Source organism: Lathamus discolor, chromosome 6 (genome assembly GCF_037157495.1).
Source record: "Lathamus discolor isolate bLatDis1 chromosome 6, bLatDis1.hap1, whole genome shotgun sequence".
Classification (NCBI taxonomy): Eukaryota; Metazoa; Chordata; class Aves; order Psittaciformes; family Psittacidae; genus Lathamus; species Lathamus discolor.
In genome coordinates, this window is record NC_088889.1 from 90,092,974 (window position 1) to 90,112,540 (window position 19,567).

The 19,567-nt window shown below is 49.6% G+C and overlaps 1 protein-coding gene across 2 annotated transcripts in view; it reads right to left on the reverse strand.

Annotated features, from left to right (window-relative positions):
• The window catches only part of CACNA1H (calcium voltage-gated channel subunit alpha1 H), a 235,124-nt gene extending 216,767 nt beyond the window's left edge, over positions 1-18,357 (reverse strand). Inside the window, exons 1-2 of one of the 2 annotated variants that reach the window (XM_065684766.1) lie at positions 17,877-18,357; positions 17,320-17,600 (exon numbers count right to left, since the gene is read on the reverse strand). In XM_065684766.1, coding sequence (XP_065540838.1) covers positions 17,320-17,585 — 266 coding nt within the window. In that variant the 5' untranslated portion in view covers positions 17,586-17,600; positions 17,877-18,357. The remainder of the gene's footprint in view (positions 1-17,319; positions 17,601-17,876) is intronic. The other variant, XM_065684767.1, reaches the window with a different exon arrangement.
• Between the last annotated feature and the right edge of the window lie 1,210 nt (positions 18,358-19,567).

A 19,567-nucleotide genomic window follows, 5' to 3' on the forward strand; every position in this document is an offset into this window, starting at 1 on the left:
AGCTCTTGCTCCCTAGCCAGGCTGTCCTGCATCTCATCATCCTCTCCGAGGGGCCCTTCTCCGTGACAACTCACCCAGTAACACCCAGACAAACACCATATTCCCAGAAGGATTTATTGCTGATCCCACAAGGCTCGGCTCTGCTGCTGATTGCAGTTTAACCCCCGTGACAGACAAAGCACAAGCTCCCGCCTGTAGCCTCCCTGGCTCCTGCCCTTGCAAGTCCCAGCACTCCTGAGGAATGGGGATGGAGGATGAACCTGGGATCTGGGGAATCACAAACCTGCTGCAGTGGGAAAAGGGACTCCAGCCCCTCCCAAGCTCAACCACTTGTCTGCCACTGTGACCTTACAGACATTTACACTCTATACACCCCTCACATCTCACCCTGCTCCTGTGCCCAGCCACGAAAGCATCAGCGATGTGGATATTCAGCTCATCACCATCACAGGGACACTCAGAAACACAACACAACCAAGGGGGTTACTGCCTTTGTGAGCATAAACCCTGCCCACCCTGGGACCCAAACATGCACCTTGGTCCATGCCATGGTGACACCTCACTCCTCTCACCGGCTCTGCTCTTCGCAGGTCCCTGCAGACAGGAGTCACAAGGCATAAGGAGCACGCCTGAGCAAACCAACGCTGTCTGCCACCTGTAACCCAGGGCACTGCAGTGCAATTACATGGTGTCTAACAAGCAGAGCTTTCTTCCCTCATAGAGCTCCTAAAATTATCAATTTCATGGTTGATTTTCCTCTGTGCTCATTTCGGGCTGTAGCTCTCACACACCCCACACCTCCCCCCCCCATGCTTCCCCACTCCCTGGTGAGGGGTGCATTGCAGCGGGGACATTGAGGGGTTCAAAGAGCTGCCTGGAGGCTTGTGATGAGACACGTGTCGCTGGTTGCGTGTATCCCAGTGCAGGACTAATCTGCTTCCGAGCATAGCAGAGGCATTCTAGTGCCACGTGTGCATGGGAATTGCATCTGCAGAGCCAGTGCTGGATCCCTGTTGGTACGTGAGATCAGTAACTGCAGGCACCGGGGTCTGAAGACACCTGATGCTGCACTTCACAACCTGCTATGCCCTGCACCATACCCTGGAAACATGAACAGCTCAACACTGAGGTCCAGCCACTTCCAAACCTTACAGCCAAGAGGTTCCTCTAAATCAATGCTCTTACGGGAAACTCCTTTCCAAGCAGGATGCATTTTAGCTCAAGGGAAAAGGATGCAACCTGTAAGAATCTCCTAAGCTGCCATGCAGTTATTGGGTTAAGGTTTTACTCTCCAAGCCTGATCCCCAAAGGCCTGAGAGGTATTTTTCATCCCTTTAGCAATGGATTGATGAGTTTCCATGTCTATATTTCCACTCCCATGACAGCCCTTCCGTTCCAGTGCCTGCATATGAAAGGCACTGGTGCACATCAGTGATGCTCTGCCCATCCAGTCCCCCCATCAGAACTGCAAATAAACTGCACATTTACTTCCCTGCTCACCACTTCGCACTGACTTCTTCAAACACCAGAAAAGGGCAGGAACAAGAACAGAGATGGAGCACCACAGCCTGGACCCCAGGATGCCAAACCCATGCGCTCCACCACTCACAGCCTGCTTGCTCTTTGAAGGAGACCTGAAAAACTGAAGTCATGTTCATCTCAACATCAGACATTCATTTTTAGCCAACAAGCATCTATCTGGCCAGAGGGGACCAGGCTTGATCAATCCCATGCTGATTTCTCATGTCAGGTTAGCTTTTATTTAACGGTACGGCTCCCTGAAGTCATCCATCTCCAGCAGCCTCAGCTGAGGGAAGCGTAGCCCGATGTTTATAGTAACAAATCTAATAATCAAACACAGTCTGGTAAATGACAAACTGTTTATTTTCCCCTCACATGAGGAATCCTTATAAAACTGCTGAAACATTCCATTCCAGAGTCATTTACATGGCGATGCGCTGGGAAGCGTCATAAATCAGGGGAAAGAGCCTCATGAATAATTTCAGAGGCTAAAAATAATCCCAAACTGGAATCTTCCCTTCACGCTTGAGCTGAGCAACATACAAGCATGTATTTTTTTTTTTACTTAATGAAGACAAAAGGAGATGCCGATTGACGGGAATCCTGAGACACAAGTTAAGCAGCACGTGCCAAGGGCTTGACGGATCCTTTCAGCTTCTTGGTCTGATGGGATCACAGCAGACTTCGGACTACTCGCAGTTTCCTTCCTTGGGACACCCAAGGATGGAAGCCCAGCCAAGCCTTTAGGGCACAGACACACACACAGGGGAACAGATACAACCCCCTAAATTATGTCCATACCTTTGTGATGGGTTCCACCAATGGAACTGGGTCAGCCCAAAGGTTTAGCCACCTCCTGTCCTTGGCAGTGCAAATACACAGAAAGAACATAAACCGAAGGTATATTGATAATCTTCCCTGTATTCAGCAACCGCTGTCATCTCTTGATCCAAAGGTCAATAAAACAAGTAAAACTGAATTAAAATGCCTGGCTTCACAGAAGAAGTACCAGATTCCTTCTATAAGTTGTTAAATCTCATTTTACCAAGCGATAGCACCAGAGGCATCCAATCTGTACAAGAACAGATCCTGACCGTGCTCCAACCCCACCAATCTCCAGCAATATCTCAAAGAAGTTCTGCTTCAAACTGTGCTCATGAGGATCAGTAGATATTCATAAAAGAGACGCTTTCAGCATGGCTGAAGCCTTCAGCTGAGGACAACTGAACTCTCAAAACATTTCCCTTGAAATAGTTCATAGATTTCCAGGGAAAAAAGGGGGAAACGCCTGCATTCATTTCCTACCTTGCTTTAATCTGCACTATGTCAACGGGGAAGCCATCTGTCATCCCACAGATGGGCAATGAGGTGGTGAGCGGATGTCAGCCCATGTCAGACTTCCAATCCCATTGTGTTCCCTACACATCATCGGTGGCTACAACCTTCCCTGCGAGCTGGATCACCCCCCGTGCAGCCAAGGTTTGACATCTCATGGACAGACAGCTCCTGAGAAGCTGTCACCGTGCAGCCAAGTGACATCAGTGCAAAGTCACCCTCTCAACAGGAGAGGATTCAAGGAGCAGGGGTTCATCCATAGGAGAAAAACTACACACCAAGGTGTTTCTCCATCAAAAGAGGCCAAGCAGCATCAGAACTACAAAGATTAGGCCAGACTTTTAGAAGAGGTTATCCAGGCTCAGCATTGGCAGGAGATAAGAGATCAAGGTCAAGGTGGGTGATGCTCAGACACCAAGCAAACACAAGAGCCATGCAGCTCCATTCGTGAAGCGCAGTGAGCAAGCTGCTGTCTGATGCCTAAGAAGCATTGCTAAGGAACTGGGGCACCCAAGGGGCTGCGTAATCCTGTCAGACCCAAGGGATTTGGCTCCAGAAGTGGCAGCTCAGGTGAGTCACCCATTATCAGCCCTTCCAAAGCCTGGTAGGAGATGCCAGGTCTACCCTGGGAGCTGCAGCATGACCTGGGCCACCAGTTTGTGAATTAACGGTTCAGCCAAAGCACTTGCACCCACCAGAATGGCAAACCAGACCCTGCCCAGAGCCTGATGACTTTGTTGGTTAATACAGTCAATACTGCTCAGGCACAGCATTTTCCTCCTGAAGAGCCCACAGCCCTCTGCAAACAACAGCTTGAAATAAATGAATCAATCATACTTTTATCAAAGAGTATGATTTCTATAAACCCAAGGATATAAACCCAAGTATTAAAGAGCCGTCCCAGGTACCCAGATAAATGAAGAGCTTTCTTCAGGCCTGAATTAAGTGCCATTTGTTTCGAAACAGGCCAATATCTGCACAGCTGCCTAGAGATTCAGCATGCCCAATTCCCATTAAAATGTATGGGGTGGTGAGGACAAGAACTTCCATGGGAAGGCCAATTTTCACTCAAACTTTCTCATTTACAGACTAAAGTAGCTCAGGATGGAAGCTCAGATGAGAAACTAAAGCTTTTGGAAGGCTCTTGGCTCTCCAGCTCTCCAAAAAGGGGCAGCACGTCACAGTGTACCAAAGAAAGCAGCACCATGGGATGAAACAGCAGTGCAGAACCTTATAGATCTTGTTCTCCTCAGCAGTGTTATTAAATACAACAGGGCTGTGTGCCTTTTTAAGGATGCTGGTCCAGGCTGGTCCAGGTCTGGTCCAGGCATTGTAAGGCAGAGAGCATCCAGTGGACGTCTGGTCCCCTCGATATGACCGCTGAAATAGCAGTTGTTTGGAAATGGATTGCACCAAGAGCCATTTGAAGTTGCAGAAAGCCTGGACAGCATCCAACATGAGACTGGATCAGGGCACATTGCCGGGACCAAACACACTCCTTGACGCACTAGCATCTTTGGGGGAGGACAAGTCTCCCTGTTTCACGGTCTGATGGGGAGCCCAGAGTGACCCAAGCCTCTGGTCAAAGAGAGATTGCTCTGGAAAGAGACTGTGGCAGGGAAAAAAGTCAAGCCTCACTTCTCAGGACTTGTTCAGCCCTGCCTGGTCCCAAACATCTGTCAACCCATCGCTCCGTTTCACTGATACCTTATCCTGGTTTGCACAATGCGCTCCTCAGCATCGTGACATTGACTTGCCTGCCAAGGACATGCAGGGGTGAAGGGAGGACTTGGTGATAAGGGAGTTTCAAAGGGCTCTGGGAAGGAGCTTGGAGGAAGCAAAGGAACGCTGCAGGCCAGGCGGGGAAGACTCACAACTGTATGTGCAGAACAACAGCCTCAGTTAAGTCTACAGACATCACTAGACAATCCAATGTGGAACTGTATTGTCTGGGGAATGCTTCAGAGGAACCCCAGCACCCAACTGCAGAGTCCCATATGTTTTGATAAGAGACTGTTAAAGGCCCACTTCTACAAACACAAGTCGCATTTTGTATAGATAGGGGCTGTAAATGTTATGTTAAAACACCTCAACTGCCTTGAAGCTGATTCATGCTCTGCAACTGCCAAGGGGAAAAAGAACTAGTGAGGCCGGGATATTTCAGCTTGCTATCTGAAGTTATTTATAATAAACTCTGACTGAACTGAACACAGCAGGGCCAAAAGAGCAGAGGAAGCAGCGATGAAGGGTGGTAAAGCTCACACTGCAATCCATCACCCCTGCTGCAGAACCGGTGTTCAAACAAGGCAAGGTCTGGCTTCCATCAGGCAAAGCCAGGAAACGCAGGGTTAAGGCCAGCTTGAACTTGGTCCTTAAGCGACCCCCTGACATTGCGCTGCGACTCCAGCACTGCTGCCATGAAGGGATGGCTTGTGCCTTGTTTGCATTTGGCTCCTCTCCGAGCAGAGGCTGAGGAAGGACTTAGGGATCCCCTTCACACTGGGACATGGGTCAGACTGCACCAGGCTGGTGAGCAAATAGCTCCATCCCACCCAACTGCATCGCTACCTCCTCGCTGCTACAATCTGGTATTAGGACTGACATTAAATTGCAGGGCTGACTCAGAGGTAGCCGAGGGTATTTTACCCTCCCCAATTTCTCTCCAGCCTATGAAAGATCACAGGCTGCCAAGAAATGATGCCTCAGATGTAGCTTCCCTTTCTTGTGATAAGCTGGTAGCTTAAATCCATCCTTCAACTGATACTGCTGCTGACACTGACCCATCCTGGAGAGCAGAGATGTGCTTTCAAACACAGCATTTAGAGCTAAACTGACAACTTATCAGGACAAAGCGATATGGAGAAGGCAGGGGATTGATTTTGCCTAACTGATCCCTCCTGTCTCGCTTAAGGGCAAACGCCACAGCCCTTACAGAAATGAACAGTCCCGCTGGGTTGCAACGGGACCATGGGAACACACAGGCACAAGAGGAAACAATCACCTTTCTCTGGTGAAAGCTCCATGCCTATGGAGCCTACATGCAAAACCCAGTCTCAGATAAGCAGCAACAATCAAGCATCAGATAAGCTCACAGCAAGATGGGACTGATGATGTCTACGTAGCATCCAAAGCTTTACACCATTTAGCTGAAGTTATTTCCTTCCCCTTATCTATAAGCCCTGCTTGTCCCTCAAGCCAACAGAGGCTCCTGTGGAGAGCACTGACCACATACACTGCCAAATTAGTCCTAATCTCTGGTACCTGCTTCTCAGAAAAGTTCTCCTCTGTGCACGTGGATATGAGCTATTTTGAAGATGCTTCACAGAAGGAACACCCCAAATCACAACCTCACCTCCATCACTTGCTCTCTGCATGACCCCTGGCAAGTCACCTCATTGCTCCTTACTTTGGTTCCCTTCTTGCTTTCTGCAAGAGGACAACTTACTCTTCAAAGCAATCTCAGCCCCAGATTGCCTCTTACTTTATGCTCTGCAGCACCGGCCGAGGCTCTGGGCTCAGCCTAAGTGCTGCCCTGATGCAAATGCTAATAATGCAGATGGGCTCATCACTCATTTCCCATGCACACGAGAAGCGGGTCTGCAAGCTCCATCCCTTGATGAACATACATGGGAAAGCCTGGTAGGTACTTGTTGAAAACACAACAGAGCTACAAAGAAATCAGCCATGACTCAGCAGGGCCTGGGAAATCTCAGCGAGAGGCATGTTTAGCAAAGAAATAACAAAAAGAAAGTAAAACCAGAATAAATATGGCCTTAACATGACCCTCCATTCTGCTATGGCTGAGCACTGATTTTTTCCACCCTGCTCTAGCAATAGGGTAAGACTTCACTTCTTCATAACAGGAGCATCAAGGTATAGGTTGGAGACGGAGCCATCAGAGCAGGACTTGGACACGCCACAAACACTGAGACATGGTCAGAAAAACATGGGAGAAAAGCAGCTGGCCAATTGCGAAATCCCTCTTCATCCCTCACCCTGGCCTCAACAACAGAAATACTCCCAATTTCAGCAGGTCCAGAGCTCCTCTTCTAAATACCAAATTACCAGCTCGAGAACAGGGTCAGGCTTCATAGTGAAAATGAGAAAAATCTCCTCAAAGCCTATAGGAAAGCATCACTTTTTCTGTGCAGAGCAGGCAAGTTGCAGATAACACAGACACTAAAAACAGGCACTCTCACAAGTGAGCATTTTACTGATCCTCATCAGCGAGGCGAAGGACAACAACGTGCAGACACTAAACCAGCTTTTGCCAGGTAGAGCCGTGCCAGCAAGACATGCAAGAACTTACCCTGCACTCACTTGGTGCCTTGATAAGAGATTTAAGAGACCGTGGTGGTGGTCATCAAGCCCTTCACGAGGCTCCCTTGATGTAAAACACACATGATGCAGTGTTAAGTGATTTTTTACTGCTGCCTTATAAACCCTTGTGAGGTCGAGGTACAGGAGACCCACCCCAGCAGTCATGACTCTAATAAAAGCATTTACAGCACTGGTGCATGCTTGACACCGCAGAAACAGTCTTCAGGATCACCGACAGACACCACAACCACATCTGAAATAGAGCACCCTTCTGACTTCTGCTCTTCCATTACCAGTGTTGATAGAGATGGAATTAAAACCTTTAGCGGGAAGCGAGGCGAAGGAAATCCCAGCACATTTACAGACGCGGCATTTACCAGGGCCCTTGGGAACGGATCCAAATCTCTTTCCTTAGGAACACATTTAATAGGACAACAACCTTCCTGGGGTTTGCTTCCCATTCACTACCATCTCTCCCACCTGTCTGCCCATACCTAAAAGCCTAAATATGTTAAATATCAGCATGGGGAAAACCAAGATTCAGGAGAAATAGGTGATTCTTTTTCCCCTCCCTTCCTCAAAAGTTGCTCTGTACAGTTCAGTCCTCCAGGCTATAAAATTCAATGAGCCATAATGTTCCAATCGCTACGAGCCGCCTCATCCCCACCACGCCAAAGCAGCTCAGATTTAACAACAGAATTACAGGGCACATTATACCATTACAGGCTCTGCACAAACACACAAACGGGCCTGGCACTAAGAGGCTGGGGATATTTAGTGTGTTTAGGGTTAAATCCTGCTCCTGGACCATCAGCTTACCTCACCTGGAACACACGGCTGAAGAACAGGTTTCTCAGTTTCCTTTCCAAACCCAAACTGATGCTGCCCTCTACTCCTCCACACGTGGAAACCCAAAGATAACGATAAAGATCTCATGGATTCATTATTTCTCCCTAGGGCTTCCATAGCACCTCAAAGTCTGCCAGCATCCCTATGGACAAACCCAACCAAGGAATAAATTTGCTTGCTATCTACCTCCACGAGAAAGGTTTTCATTCCTTCGCAAGGTGAAGTCCTTTTTGCTAGAAACAGCAGCATGGGTGCACACAATACATATAAAAACATACATATAGTAAGTATGTAGACACAAATACTGCATTTGTGTGTTCCTCTGCTTTCCCATCAGCCCAAAACCTAAGCCCAAAGAATCTCTATTTGCAGCACCAATAACCACAGTTTGCTTTGGCTGCTGGGGAGCTCTTCATCCTTTCCTCTCTCTGTCATCTCCAATGAAGGAGGTGTCAGTTCATGCTTTCTCTCCTTAACCACATCAAGAGACATCCTCTGAGACAGGAGCAGATCTCTACGCAAATACCTGTGTACCCATCCCAAGTCTCAAAGGGTTTAACTGAACAACAGGAAAATCAAAACAAAAGGAATGGGTGGAAAGGAGAGCAATGGAGAGCAAAGAGTTTGGGTACACCAAGCTTCATGAGGGTCCCAGGGGATGCTCACCCCAAAAAACATCCCTGTTCGCAACATCCATCCAGCATCCCAGTTAATGTGCCTCTCCAGCATTCCGGAACAGGACAGACAGCCTAAACATCCCATAACTTATGGTTTACGTTCTGCAGCAAGGTCTACCAAATATTAAACACTGAGGCAAATTCTCTTCCTACTTTGCACCACAAGGATGGAGGAAAGGAGCCAGGAGCAGTCACACAGCTTGAATTCACCCTCTGAAGGAACCAAGATCACAAATAGATGTCCACATGCATACAAAGCCATCTTATTTCTCCGGATGGTTTTTGGAGGCACTGCTTCTCAGCAGTACTGCAAGATACTGGTAGCATTGTGAGAGCACAACAATTTCCATCTGTCAATTGAAATGGGCAAAATTAGATCTCGAAGCTGCACATTTAATCCATTGCCAAACTACTCTGCGTGGTACAGTGCTCAGAACAGATTTTTATTAAGGGAAAGAAAGAGGAAAATTGTCTTCTACAGCTGTATCTTGTCAAAGCTCCCCTCCTCCTCCTGGCCAGCCAGCTCCGGAGTGACCGCTCTGATATTTCCCTGCAGCAGAAGGCTCGGAACAGCCCTGGAAGCCCAGCACAGAGCTCATCAGCCTCTAATTCACTTCCAGTTTGTTTCTATGCAGGTTGATGACTCCTAATCGCTGGTCTAGAAATACAGTGCATACCCTGATGATCTGAAGTTGGCCCAAGTTATCTTAGAATTAACTATTAAGGGAGATCACATAATAACTTCCCTCCTATCCAGGCTAAATATTCAGTTTGAAGTGTATCTTACTTATAATCACAAGGCCGCCTCAGCAGCTGGATTAAAGGATTGGACACAAACACCAGATGCTACCTTAAGAATTAAGGGCAAAATCTGAGCTCAAGTTCTCTTAAAACATCTGTGTCAACAGAGGTAACATATTTCTTGCATGAGTTTTAATGCTGGTGGCAAAGTTTGCTGCTGCGCAGGTTGAATGCCCAACCAGGCTGAATGCAGTGAGATGCGTGACTAAAGTAAAACACACCTGCATGTCTTTGGGTGTACAATCCATGGAGCCAAGGCTGTACGCCTGGGACTCCTCCTGATTCACACCAGGATAAGGAAAGGGCAGACCACAAGCTACGTGCATCATGCAGTGGCAAACTAATCGGAGCTCTGTAAGTAGGCAGCTCAGGGCTTCTGGTCTGCAGAAGCAATTTAAAAGCAAAACGACAACAACACGCAGAGACAAACGTGATTCAGAGTTCATTCATTGTAAACTAACGGCATCCCGGTTGCTCTAACGGAGTTACTCCAGACATGTCATTTACAGTGTGGCAGATAAAGCTGAGATTTTTGCTTCCACGTAAGCCCAGGAGGATGCTTCTGACTGGCCCCAGGGGAGCCAGCCAAGCCCTGGAACCAAGCAACAAAAGCCAAGGAAAAGGTAAGCTTAAACTCAATTAAAATAGATCTAAAACAACTTTCGCATTTAAAAACACCTCACCAAAATACAGTAAAGCATCTTAGAGACAGCTGTATGATACTGCAGAAAATATCCATATCCAGCTTGGGGTTACACCACATAAAATTCATCTAACATAAAGAAGAGATTAGCTATATAGGTCTTCCGCCCCCATTAAATCAGCACAGTTCACTCATGTGATGTATTGGTTGATGTTCCTAAAGGATTTGCCATCTAGGCATGCTGGAAAAAATACATATGGACTCAATACATAAAGCAAACTTGCAAACAAACTGCAAATTGGAACTGCATTTATTGGTTCCCACCAGATTTGAGAGGTGAGAAAAGTGAAGGCAATTGGGAAAACTTTGCAAAGTGGAGCCTGGGATACATCTTGTAAATGCCTGGAAAAGTAGCAAATTAATGGCCCTGACGGGTGATAAATCACAGGCCAAAAATAACAAAGTCAATTGGAGCTGTTTCACAGAGATTACGAGCGATCTTTGGTAAAATCTTATGCAACAAGTTAACATCTCAGTTTCTCACTGGAGGGAAATATCCAGTACAGGGCAATATAAAAGCAGTCAACCTCATTCCTCATCGGACGTTTCCATTCTTGGGCACGAGCACTGTATCTCTTTAATGATCTCCCTACCTTAGGAAAAGACATCCTAAAAGAGTTCTGATTTCTACTTCCAATGAAACTATACACATAGGAAGTTTGGATGTGTGGATGCAGAGAGTTAACTTTTGGATCCATTGGCTTTTGTAGCAATAAAAGCACTAAGTTAAAGGGTGAGGTAGGCAAAGTTTTTCTAAGCACATTTGTGAATTAAACCTGCTGGAGATACCTGCTGCAATCCTGACTTGGGACAATATGGAGCTAAATCCCAATATGGAGCTAAATCCATAAACACGCAGAAGCTTCACACTCAGCTTGGAATCCAAACACCAGTGCAGCAGGGCCAGAGATGAACGGCGTATCTAGGGCTCCAATACAGGGCTGGTCTCACTGGGGGTGAGGAGGGGTTAAACATGATTCTATTTACTGAATATTATACTTCATTAAAGTCAAAGATCTAATTTTATTGTCATTACTTATCCTTCTGATTTACTTCATGCTCCTTGCTCAGATGGACCCTTTTATCCTTATTGTGAGTCAACTCCATTTCATCAGACAATGTTGTATCTGGTTTTATGGTTTCTCTACGCTCACGCTCCTGAACACGTACAGGTATTGCCCACACCATCACTCCCTGCTGCAAAGAGCTACAGCAAAACCTCGTCCTCTTTGGAAGTATTTTTGTCATTAGCTTTCTATCCCCCTTTTTTCCCTGTTGCAAAAGTCATTTTGAAACCAGGAGCCAAGCACCAACTAACGCCTGTTTGAGTCTGCAGAGAGCTTAACACCTTGCTCTGAGCAACCTGCCCACACTGACATTTGTCTTAAATATCACAGACTCCAGCAGCTTTGCCATAGGACAGGGATTTCCGACACAGATCCATGCTCCTGAATCTAGAAGTCAGGAATAAAAGGCATTTCACAGAGGTACAAGCTATGAGCAGCACTTAAGGAATTCAGGGTGCAATACAGAGGTCAGAGATGATGGGTTTGGGCCGTGCCAGGGATGCAGGGACCACGACAAGCCAATAAAGACAGCTTCTGACTGTATTAAAGACGCAACCCAGGACTAAACTGTTGATTAGATGTATTGAGCCAACACAGAAATGGAAGGAGCTAAACCACATGTGGACAACATATTTTTAGCCGAGTTACAATTTACAAGACTTTTCTTCCTTATGTTTCCTAATTGCTTGTCATTCAGTGGGAGATGCTGCTGGGTGCACAGCACCTGCGCCTCTCACCAGATTCAGTGGGCGTCGTGGATGCTGAGCAGCTCCCAGGATGAGGCCAGAAATACATCTCTTTGCTAGCGGGTTTTTCCACAGCAAGCTAAATATTTTAACTGCAATATTTATATTCGGGGATGACAAATGATGATTCGGTCAAACCCTCCCCATTGCACTTGTCAGGAGACAGCCTGAATAAGAACAGATTAAAAGCAAGGGCTTTCTGATAAAGCTCCTCAAATCTGATATGCACTTACTTATACAGCGATCAAATGAAGTTTGTCAGACTGATGGGGAGTCCAGACCCCATTGCTTATACCCACATCTCCACACGCTCAGTGTTAACCCCCCCCAACTCACAAACTGCAATGCTCCCACAGACACGGGAGCCAGAACTCATCAATCGTGCAATAAGGAATGAAGGGAACTGCAAGCCTCGTGTCAGAGAACAATGTATAAGGCTGCCAAGCAAACAGCCTAGCCCAGTACAGAGAATAGGGGGAAGGAGTGAAGACCAGAACGTCAGACACAGAGCAGATACACCATTTTGCACGAAGGGCATTTTTTCACTATCCAAGTGTATAGACACCTAAACTGAGGAATGCTTGGATATAAAACACAGGATGTTTTTCGGGATGTTAGGTCTGCCTCGAAGCGCTTAGAAAGGCAACAGCAAGTGCTGCAAGAAGCACTTGAGAAAACAAAAATGATTAAAAGAATAAACCCCAGATTTGATGCAAGCAGAGACTCTACCCAAAGACGAGAACAGAGCCAAGTCCCATAGAAATCAGCTGGCACCAACCAGCTCTGTAGCCACTTGAGAAAATAAATCAGCAGAGGGCTTTTTTTCTGACTAAGGCACAGAGAACTCAACCTATAATGAATCACGACGTGGTTTTCTGAATCACAAAATAACCAGCAAAGTTGCTCGCGCCTTATCAAAGGCCGTGCTGCTGATGCTCGGTGCCGTGATGGAAAGCAGTCCCCGGTTGCAGCCACCATACAGTAAAACCCCTTGTGGCAATGCAATGGACTGGTGTTGACGCAAAGTCTCAAGGCACGTGGATGGCTGAGCTGCTGATGGCCACCATCGCTGTGTTACACGGGCATGAATCAACAAGGACCGGGAGCTGCATCCAAATCCCCCTCAAGGCACAGGGACACCCAGGGATTGATGAAAGGTGACTCAACGCCTCCTTGATCGTGTTAACAACCGCAAAATTAACGTATTAAAGACAACACCCGTCTGGATACAGGCAGAGCTCTGCGTTTCTGCAGAGCCATCAGTTCACAGCAGCGCTTGGGAAGAGCCAGGAAAAGACCTCGGAGGATGGCAAAACCCAAAATCTGGCTCTCTACCACCCAACGTGCTCAGAGTACACAAAGTCCCACCCACAGACCTCTATAAATAAACCCATGTAGGAGATCCAGGACTGAAGAAAGAAGTTTGCTTCCAATTACACAGCTTTTTAAAAGATACAATACAACTTGACAGTGAAAACTCAATTTTAACCACTGCCCGTGCCATAAGAGCTATATTTGTGCTGATTATTTGCTCTAAACTCGCACTTATAAGTGTGTTTCTGGTTGAAGCTGGGTTTGGAGGTAACCCTGGAGCTCAGGAGGAGACTCCTGTGTGGGATCTGTCACTTCAGAAAGCTGAAGAATGACACTACACAGCAAACAGCTCAACAAAAGTCAGCCGTGGCAATCAGACTCAGTCTGAACGCTTCCTCCTCCTCTGATTAAACCTCAATGGACACAGCTCTTTGATTATTGCTCCCGCACCTGAAAATCAGCTCCTTGCGGATCTTTTGCTTTCTGTTGTTTGAGAATTCCGAAGTTTCTTGGGTTTATTAATACAAAACCCATGCAAACGAGGGGGGGGTGGGGCAGGATTTTTTCCAGGTTGTTCCTCACATTCCCAAACGCAGCTATTAAAAACCCAAACGTGCATCCGCTACATCTGCCCTCTCCGCGGTTTTCCCTCCGATGTGCGGATGCATGCCTCTGGCTGGGCAGGCTCCCGGCTCCGAAAGCTGATCCCGGCCCCACCTGTCCCCCCGAGAACCAGGCAATGGCTTTTTTTAGCTATTTCTAAGCCTGGCAGTAGCCCCCCCTGCTTAAGCCGCACAGGCAAACCATGCTTTTGACCCTGCTGTGGAGGATTTCCACCTGCTCCAGGCCACAGGTCTGGGCTATCTCTGCTACCAACAACTATTCGGAGCGGCCGGGGTGGTTTTCATGGTTCAGATCATCTGGATTGATGAGGATTTGCCGGGAGACCCATGTGAAACGCACTCGACAGCATTCCCAAAACTGTACCGGGGGTTTTGGATGCTGACGTAGATGGTCTGCGGTGGGATGAAGATCCCTGCCTCTGCCAGGAGCATCCCCATGGGATCACCCTTGAGAAGCGACAGGAACCTGTTGGGAACCAGACCCCAAACCTGCAGTATCCTTGTTTCTCCAAGGCACGCTGGGCAGACAGACGAGTCTGTCTGCAGCCTGGGGATGCAGGGCTGAAGTCTCTCTGTCTGGTGGCAGGGGAAACATGCACAAGTTTTGGAGCTGAAACACTGCAGAGAAGACGCACAGACTACAGAAAACACTCAGTGAGCATGGGGAGAGGAACAACATGGACATCAGCGGCACAGAGCGAGACCTTTTCCCCCTCACCCTAAAATAAACCCCAAAGAGAGCTAAGGAAAGCTCTCCCAGCAAGAAAAACCACCACTGAAGGAAGGCACTGGCTTCTCAGAGGGCTTAGTGCTCCCCAGATGAGCAAGCAGCTCAGGGAAGCTCTTCAGGGTCAGATTTTAGGGGACTTCACAGCCTTCCTTTGGTAACAGAGGAAGATTTTAATGCAAACAAGGTTCATTAGTGTGGGTTAGGGATCCATGCTTTTGGATGGGCACAAAGAGTCACCAAAACTGCACGACTGGCCAGAAACCACCTTTGTGTTGCAATCTTCTCTTTCAAGTTACTCATTCCTTGAGACAGGCACCTGGGGAACCTCAGCCTTTATCACACCATCCGCTCCTCGAGTCTCCCCACGTAGCTGCTTTCCAAGTGCCGCAGCACCACGGCAATGGCTTGTCCTTGAGCTGCTCAACCTCCGGCTGCCTGCTGTCCAACATGAGCCACCCACCACCCAGGCACAGCACCAGCTCCTAAGCAAGACACGCATCTCCTCCCTTCGAGGTTGCTCAGCACAACTTCATTAAGCAGCTGCAGAAATCACAGCCACCAACAACACGGGGCTCTCACCAAGAAACTTAGAAGTCAACACCGAAGGGTTATTCTCCCTGCGACGCGTGGGACTGTTGGCGATGGGGAGAAGAGGGGGAAAATCCCAACAAGGAGCTATTTTTGCTGGGAATAGGAGTCCCTTTTTGCTCACATCGTGAGCTTTGTTCTGCTACAACCAAAACATACTGGTGCTGACAGGAAGAGCACTACAACCCAGGGCTGACGGAGTTATGTTGGATTTTGGCTTCACTACTAACCCACCGTCACAATTTCCACCTAATGTTATGTCACATGGGTCAGTTTTATAAAGGAACTCACTCTCCTGTGAAATATGAGGTGATGCTGGAAGGCAAAATCAAAGCAGAGCCTCATCCTACAGCGACATAAGCACACCTGAACTCTTCCACACAAGCTCCCTCGCTCCACGCCGATGCCTCCGTGCTTCACTCTCCTCCTGCTGCCAGTTCCGTTTCCAGCTGTTATCAGCTTTAGGGATGCCAGACCCAGGGCACATACAGGAGAGTGAGATCCCACCAAAAGAGCTGAAGGAGAAGGCTTCTCCCTCTCACCTGCCCACAGTTTCGAAACAGGATAACCTGCTTTAAGGGACGAGATCCATCCTGACTCCCTTTCAGCTCCAACACAACAGCATCCTCCCCAAGCCCCTCCAGGACCAGGTATTTCACTGTCTTGTTATGGAACCTTCATTTACATTTAGTATTTACATAACTAAAGCACCGCTGAGGAGATGAACTACTTGTTTACATCTCCCTTCCATCCGCACGCGTGTATGCGCCTGGTTCCCCCCTCGCAACAGTGCCAAGCGGAAATCTCCCTGCACAAGTCAACAGCTCACATAAACCTAGTTCCAACGAGAGGAGCCCCAAGGCCTTAAAGTATCGTGGGGTTTCCCTTTGCTTATTTCTCCTAATAACACCCCCAAGAAGCATTCAGGGGAGGATTGTGCAATTCCTCCTCCAACAACACTCGACTTGGGGGTGTTGCTCAGGAGCACAGGGGTTGCTCTGGTTAACTGAAGCGAGATCAATAATAACCATATTAATAAATAATGCTTTTAATAGCAGTGGCAGGATGTAGGCAGCAAACTGCAGGCAGGTATCGGGGACAGGTAAAAGCCTGAATTACCCGCACCATGTCAGTGCTTCCGAGCGGATGCGCAGAGCGAAGCTAAAAGCTCACTTTCTGAAGATTATCAAGACAGACTGACAACTCTCTGCTTGCACACAAGCATTTCGGGTAAAATTCAATTTGCCGGATGTCACAGCGGAGAAAAGCACCCTGCTCTCTCTTATTTAACATTAATAAACTGGGTAATGGACACAGGGAAGGAGGAGAGATTTAGGGGTTTGGTGTCCTCTCTCTTCCCTGCCTGCAAGTTGCAACAGAACAAAAGCAAAGGGGAGTTTTTGGGACCCGAGGCATGTGCCTTCTCCAAAGCAGCTCCAACCCGCTCCCTTTCTCCGCGAGGAGAAGGCACACACGAGCTCCGAGCTGCTCTCTTATATAAACAGCGCGGGGGTCAGCGCCTGTCTGAAATTCCCCACTGTGACTAAAACAAATACGAGGTTGTCCTTAAACTTTGCTCCCCGTCACCCCACCAGGAGATAAGTGAAGTTAAGGGGTTCTCCCCTCTGTGGGTCCTAGAGGGCTGCAGCTCAGAACCCTGCACCCCAGTGGGACGCTGAGGCTGAGCACCTTGTCCTGCCGCCCCATCCCTCTCGCTCCCACACCGAACAGTGGGACGAGGCCGGTGCAAGCAAGGGGACCTCAGTGTGTGTGCCCCCCAAATGAAAGCAGCAGGATGGGCACAGCGGGGACACGCTCCCTGCCTGTCCCACTCCTGCAGACCCCCACATCCCGCTTCCCGAGGTGGGGATCGGGACAGCACACAGAAGCACTGGGGACCCCGCGGGCTTTGTGGCATCACCATGTGCCCGAGGGAGCAGTGAGCCCCCGAGATGCAGAACCCCGACGGGGTGCGAAGGGGGGTCCAGGTGAGGGGTATCCCCGTGGGGGGGGGGGGGGTGCGTTGTCCCTCGGGGAAAGGATATGGATTACAGACCAGCCTGAGGCACCAGCTGCGCGGGCGGGTGGTTTGCTTGAGGCAGAAGAAGGCGGTGGGTGCCAGCGCCGGGTAAGGCACCTGCTCCTCCTCCTCGGAGGCCAGGTCGGGCGGCGGGTCGCGGCCGGGAGAACCGCCGGAGCCGGCATCCTCCAGCGGCTGCTCGGCGGGGCGGCGCGGCGGTACGGTGATGGGCACCCGCACCTCGCCGCCGGCCGGGCGCGGCAGCGACTCCGGGCTCTCGCCATCAGTCATGGTAGCGGCCGGGACCTGAGGGGGCAAGGGCAGGGGGTCAGGGGCTGCGGCCCCCACCCCGGAGCGGGGCGCGGCTCCCACCTGGCCCCGGCGCTCCAGACACAACAAAGAAGGGCGAGGAAAGGAAGGGGGGAGTCGAGCCTTCACCCGGGCGCGGCCGTTCCCGCCCCCCGGGGAAGCCGGGATCCCCCTCTGCAACCCCCGGTGTGCCCCCACCCACCGGCTTTTTCCTTTGTACGCATGGAAAACGGATGAAGATGGGGACAGTGGGGGGGGGTACGGGTGTCCTACCTTAGTTTGGCGGAGCGCGGTGTCCCCACGAGCATAGCCGTGCCTTTCCAGTTCACATGGGACCAGGCAGCAATCGGGGCGCCGGGAAGCGGCGGATCTTCCCCCCCACACACACACACCCCTCCCTCCCCTCGCACACCACCCCCTAAATCCAACGAGGGGAGGGCTGGGGCTCGGCGTGCGGCGCTCGCCCGCGGGGATGGAGGATGGAGAAGGAGGAGTGGTGGCGGTGGGGGCCCTTCCCGAGCCGAGCGGAGCCTCTCCCGACGGTAATCCCAAGGAGCGAGCAGGCAGCTCCGCAGCCGCTCTTGCAAAGCTTCAGCCGCGCTGAACAGGAAACTTCGGATTTACCGGGGGAGGAGGGAGAGGAGAGGGGAGGAGAGAGGCGGAGGGGGCTGGGAGAGCGCCGGGGGCGGGCAGCCGGGAGGAGCCGGGGCAGCCCCGGGGGGTCGGGACCGGAGAGGGGGGCACCGCCCGCACGGTCCCACCCGCGGCCGCGCTGCTCTCTCCGCGCTCCTCCGCCTTTGTTCAGGCTCCGGGCGATGCGTGGCTAAGGGCAGGGAGCTCAGGGCCTCCTGGGGAGCCACCACCACGAGTGGAAGGCGGCGGGGGGGGGGGGGGAAGAAGAGGTGAACCCCCACCCTGGGGAAAGGGCTTTGCAAAGCCGGCGGAGGGGAACCGGGGGGATGCGAGGCTGCCACAGCCCCCTAGAACCCGGCTTGCCCCCCCCCTACCCCCAGCCCTTAATTCATTGCTTTTAATAAATAAATGTATAAACCCAAGTGCGAGGTCGGAGCATTTTAATAACTAAAGCTCGGCTCTTCAGCTGCTCTGATTTGCAGCTGAGCAGCTAATCGTCTCAAGGGCTTAGCTTGGAGGGATCACAATAAACAGATAATAGAAAAGTCGTTACAGGCACCATCCCCTTAAACTCTGCTTAAGAAGTTTTATTCTTACTGAGTTCTTTCAAATTCTATGAATTATATATATATATATATATATAGCTTATGAATGTAGTGCAGGTGGAGGGGGGGAGAGATGAAAAACTGTTAGCTAGGTACATTCCCCTCGACTGGAATGTCTGAAAGAGTTCATTATATACCAGCACATTCAATTTGCAAATGCAGTTCCCAATGCTATTCTTCATGGTTAATAACTGGGAATTGATTGAAAAGAGAGGTCATGCAGCTTTCAAAGCAGAAAGAGCCGAGCCTAATGGGGCTAGTGAGGAGATGGTTTTACATACGCACTTTCAATGGTTGTTTTATTAGATGTTTGCAGGTTGTGATTAACAGTATGTGGCAATTTTATTATTGAGCAAACAATGCCCCTGACAAGCAGGACACAGCCTGCAAAGAGAACCTCAACTGTGCAAAGAAGAGATTGTGCTTGGAGTTTCCACACGTTTATACCAGCTAATTAGGGCAAATCACAAATTACTGTGGGAAGGGAGGACGTGGGGGTGAGTTGGTGGAGCTCTGCTCGAGCAGTCTTCCTCTCAAATTACCCTGCTCAGGAATACGACCTTTACAGGGAGAAGGGGAGGCTTACTAAGATGGGAATCAGGAGGAGAGGCCAAGCCTCCAGAGCAAGCTTTCTCCCAAAGGCAGAAGCTGCCCGGGCAATAAACTTTCCTCGGTGCCTCCCGTCCGGCCCTGTGGCTGGAGGGCAGGATGCTGCTCCCATGGCTG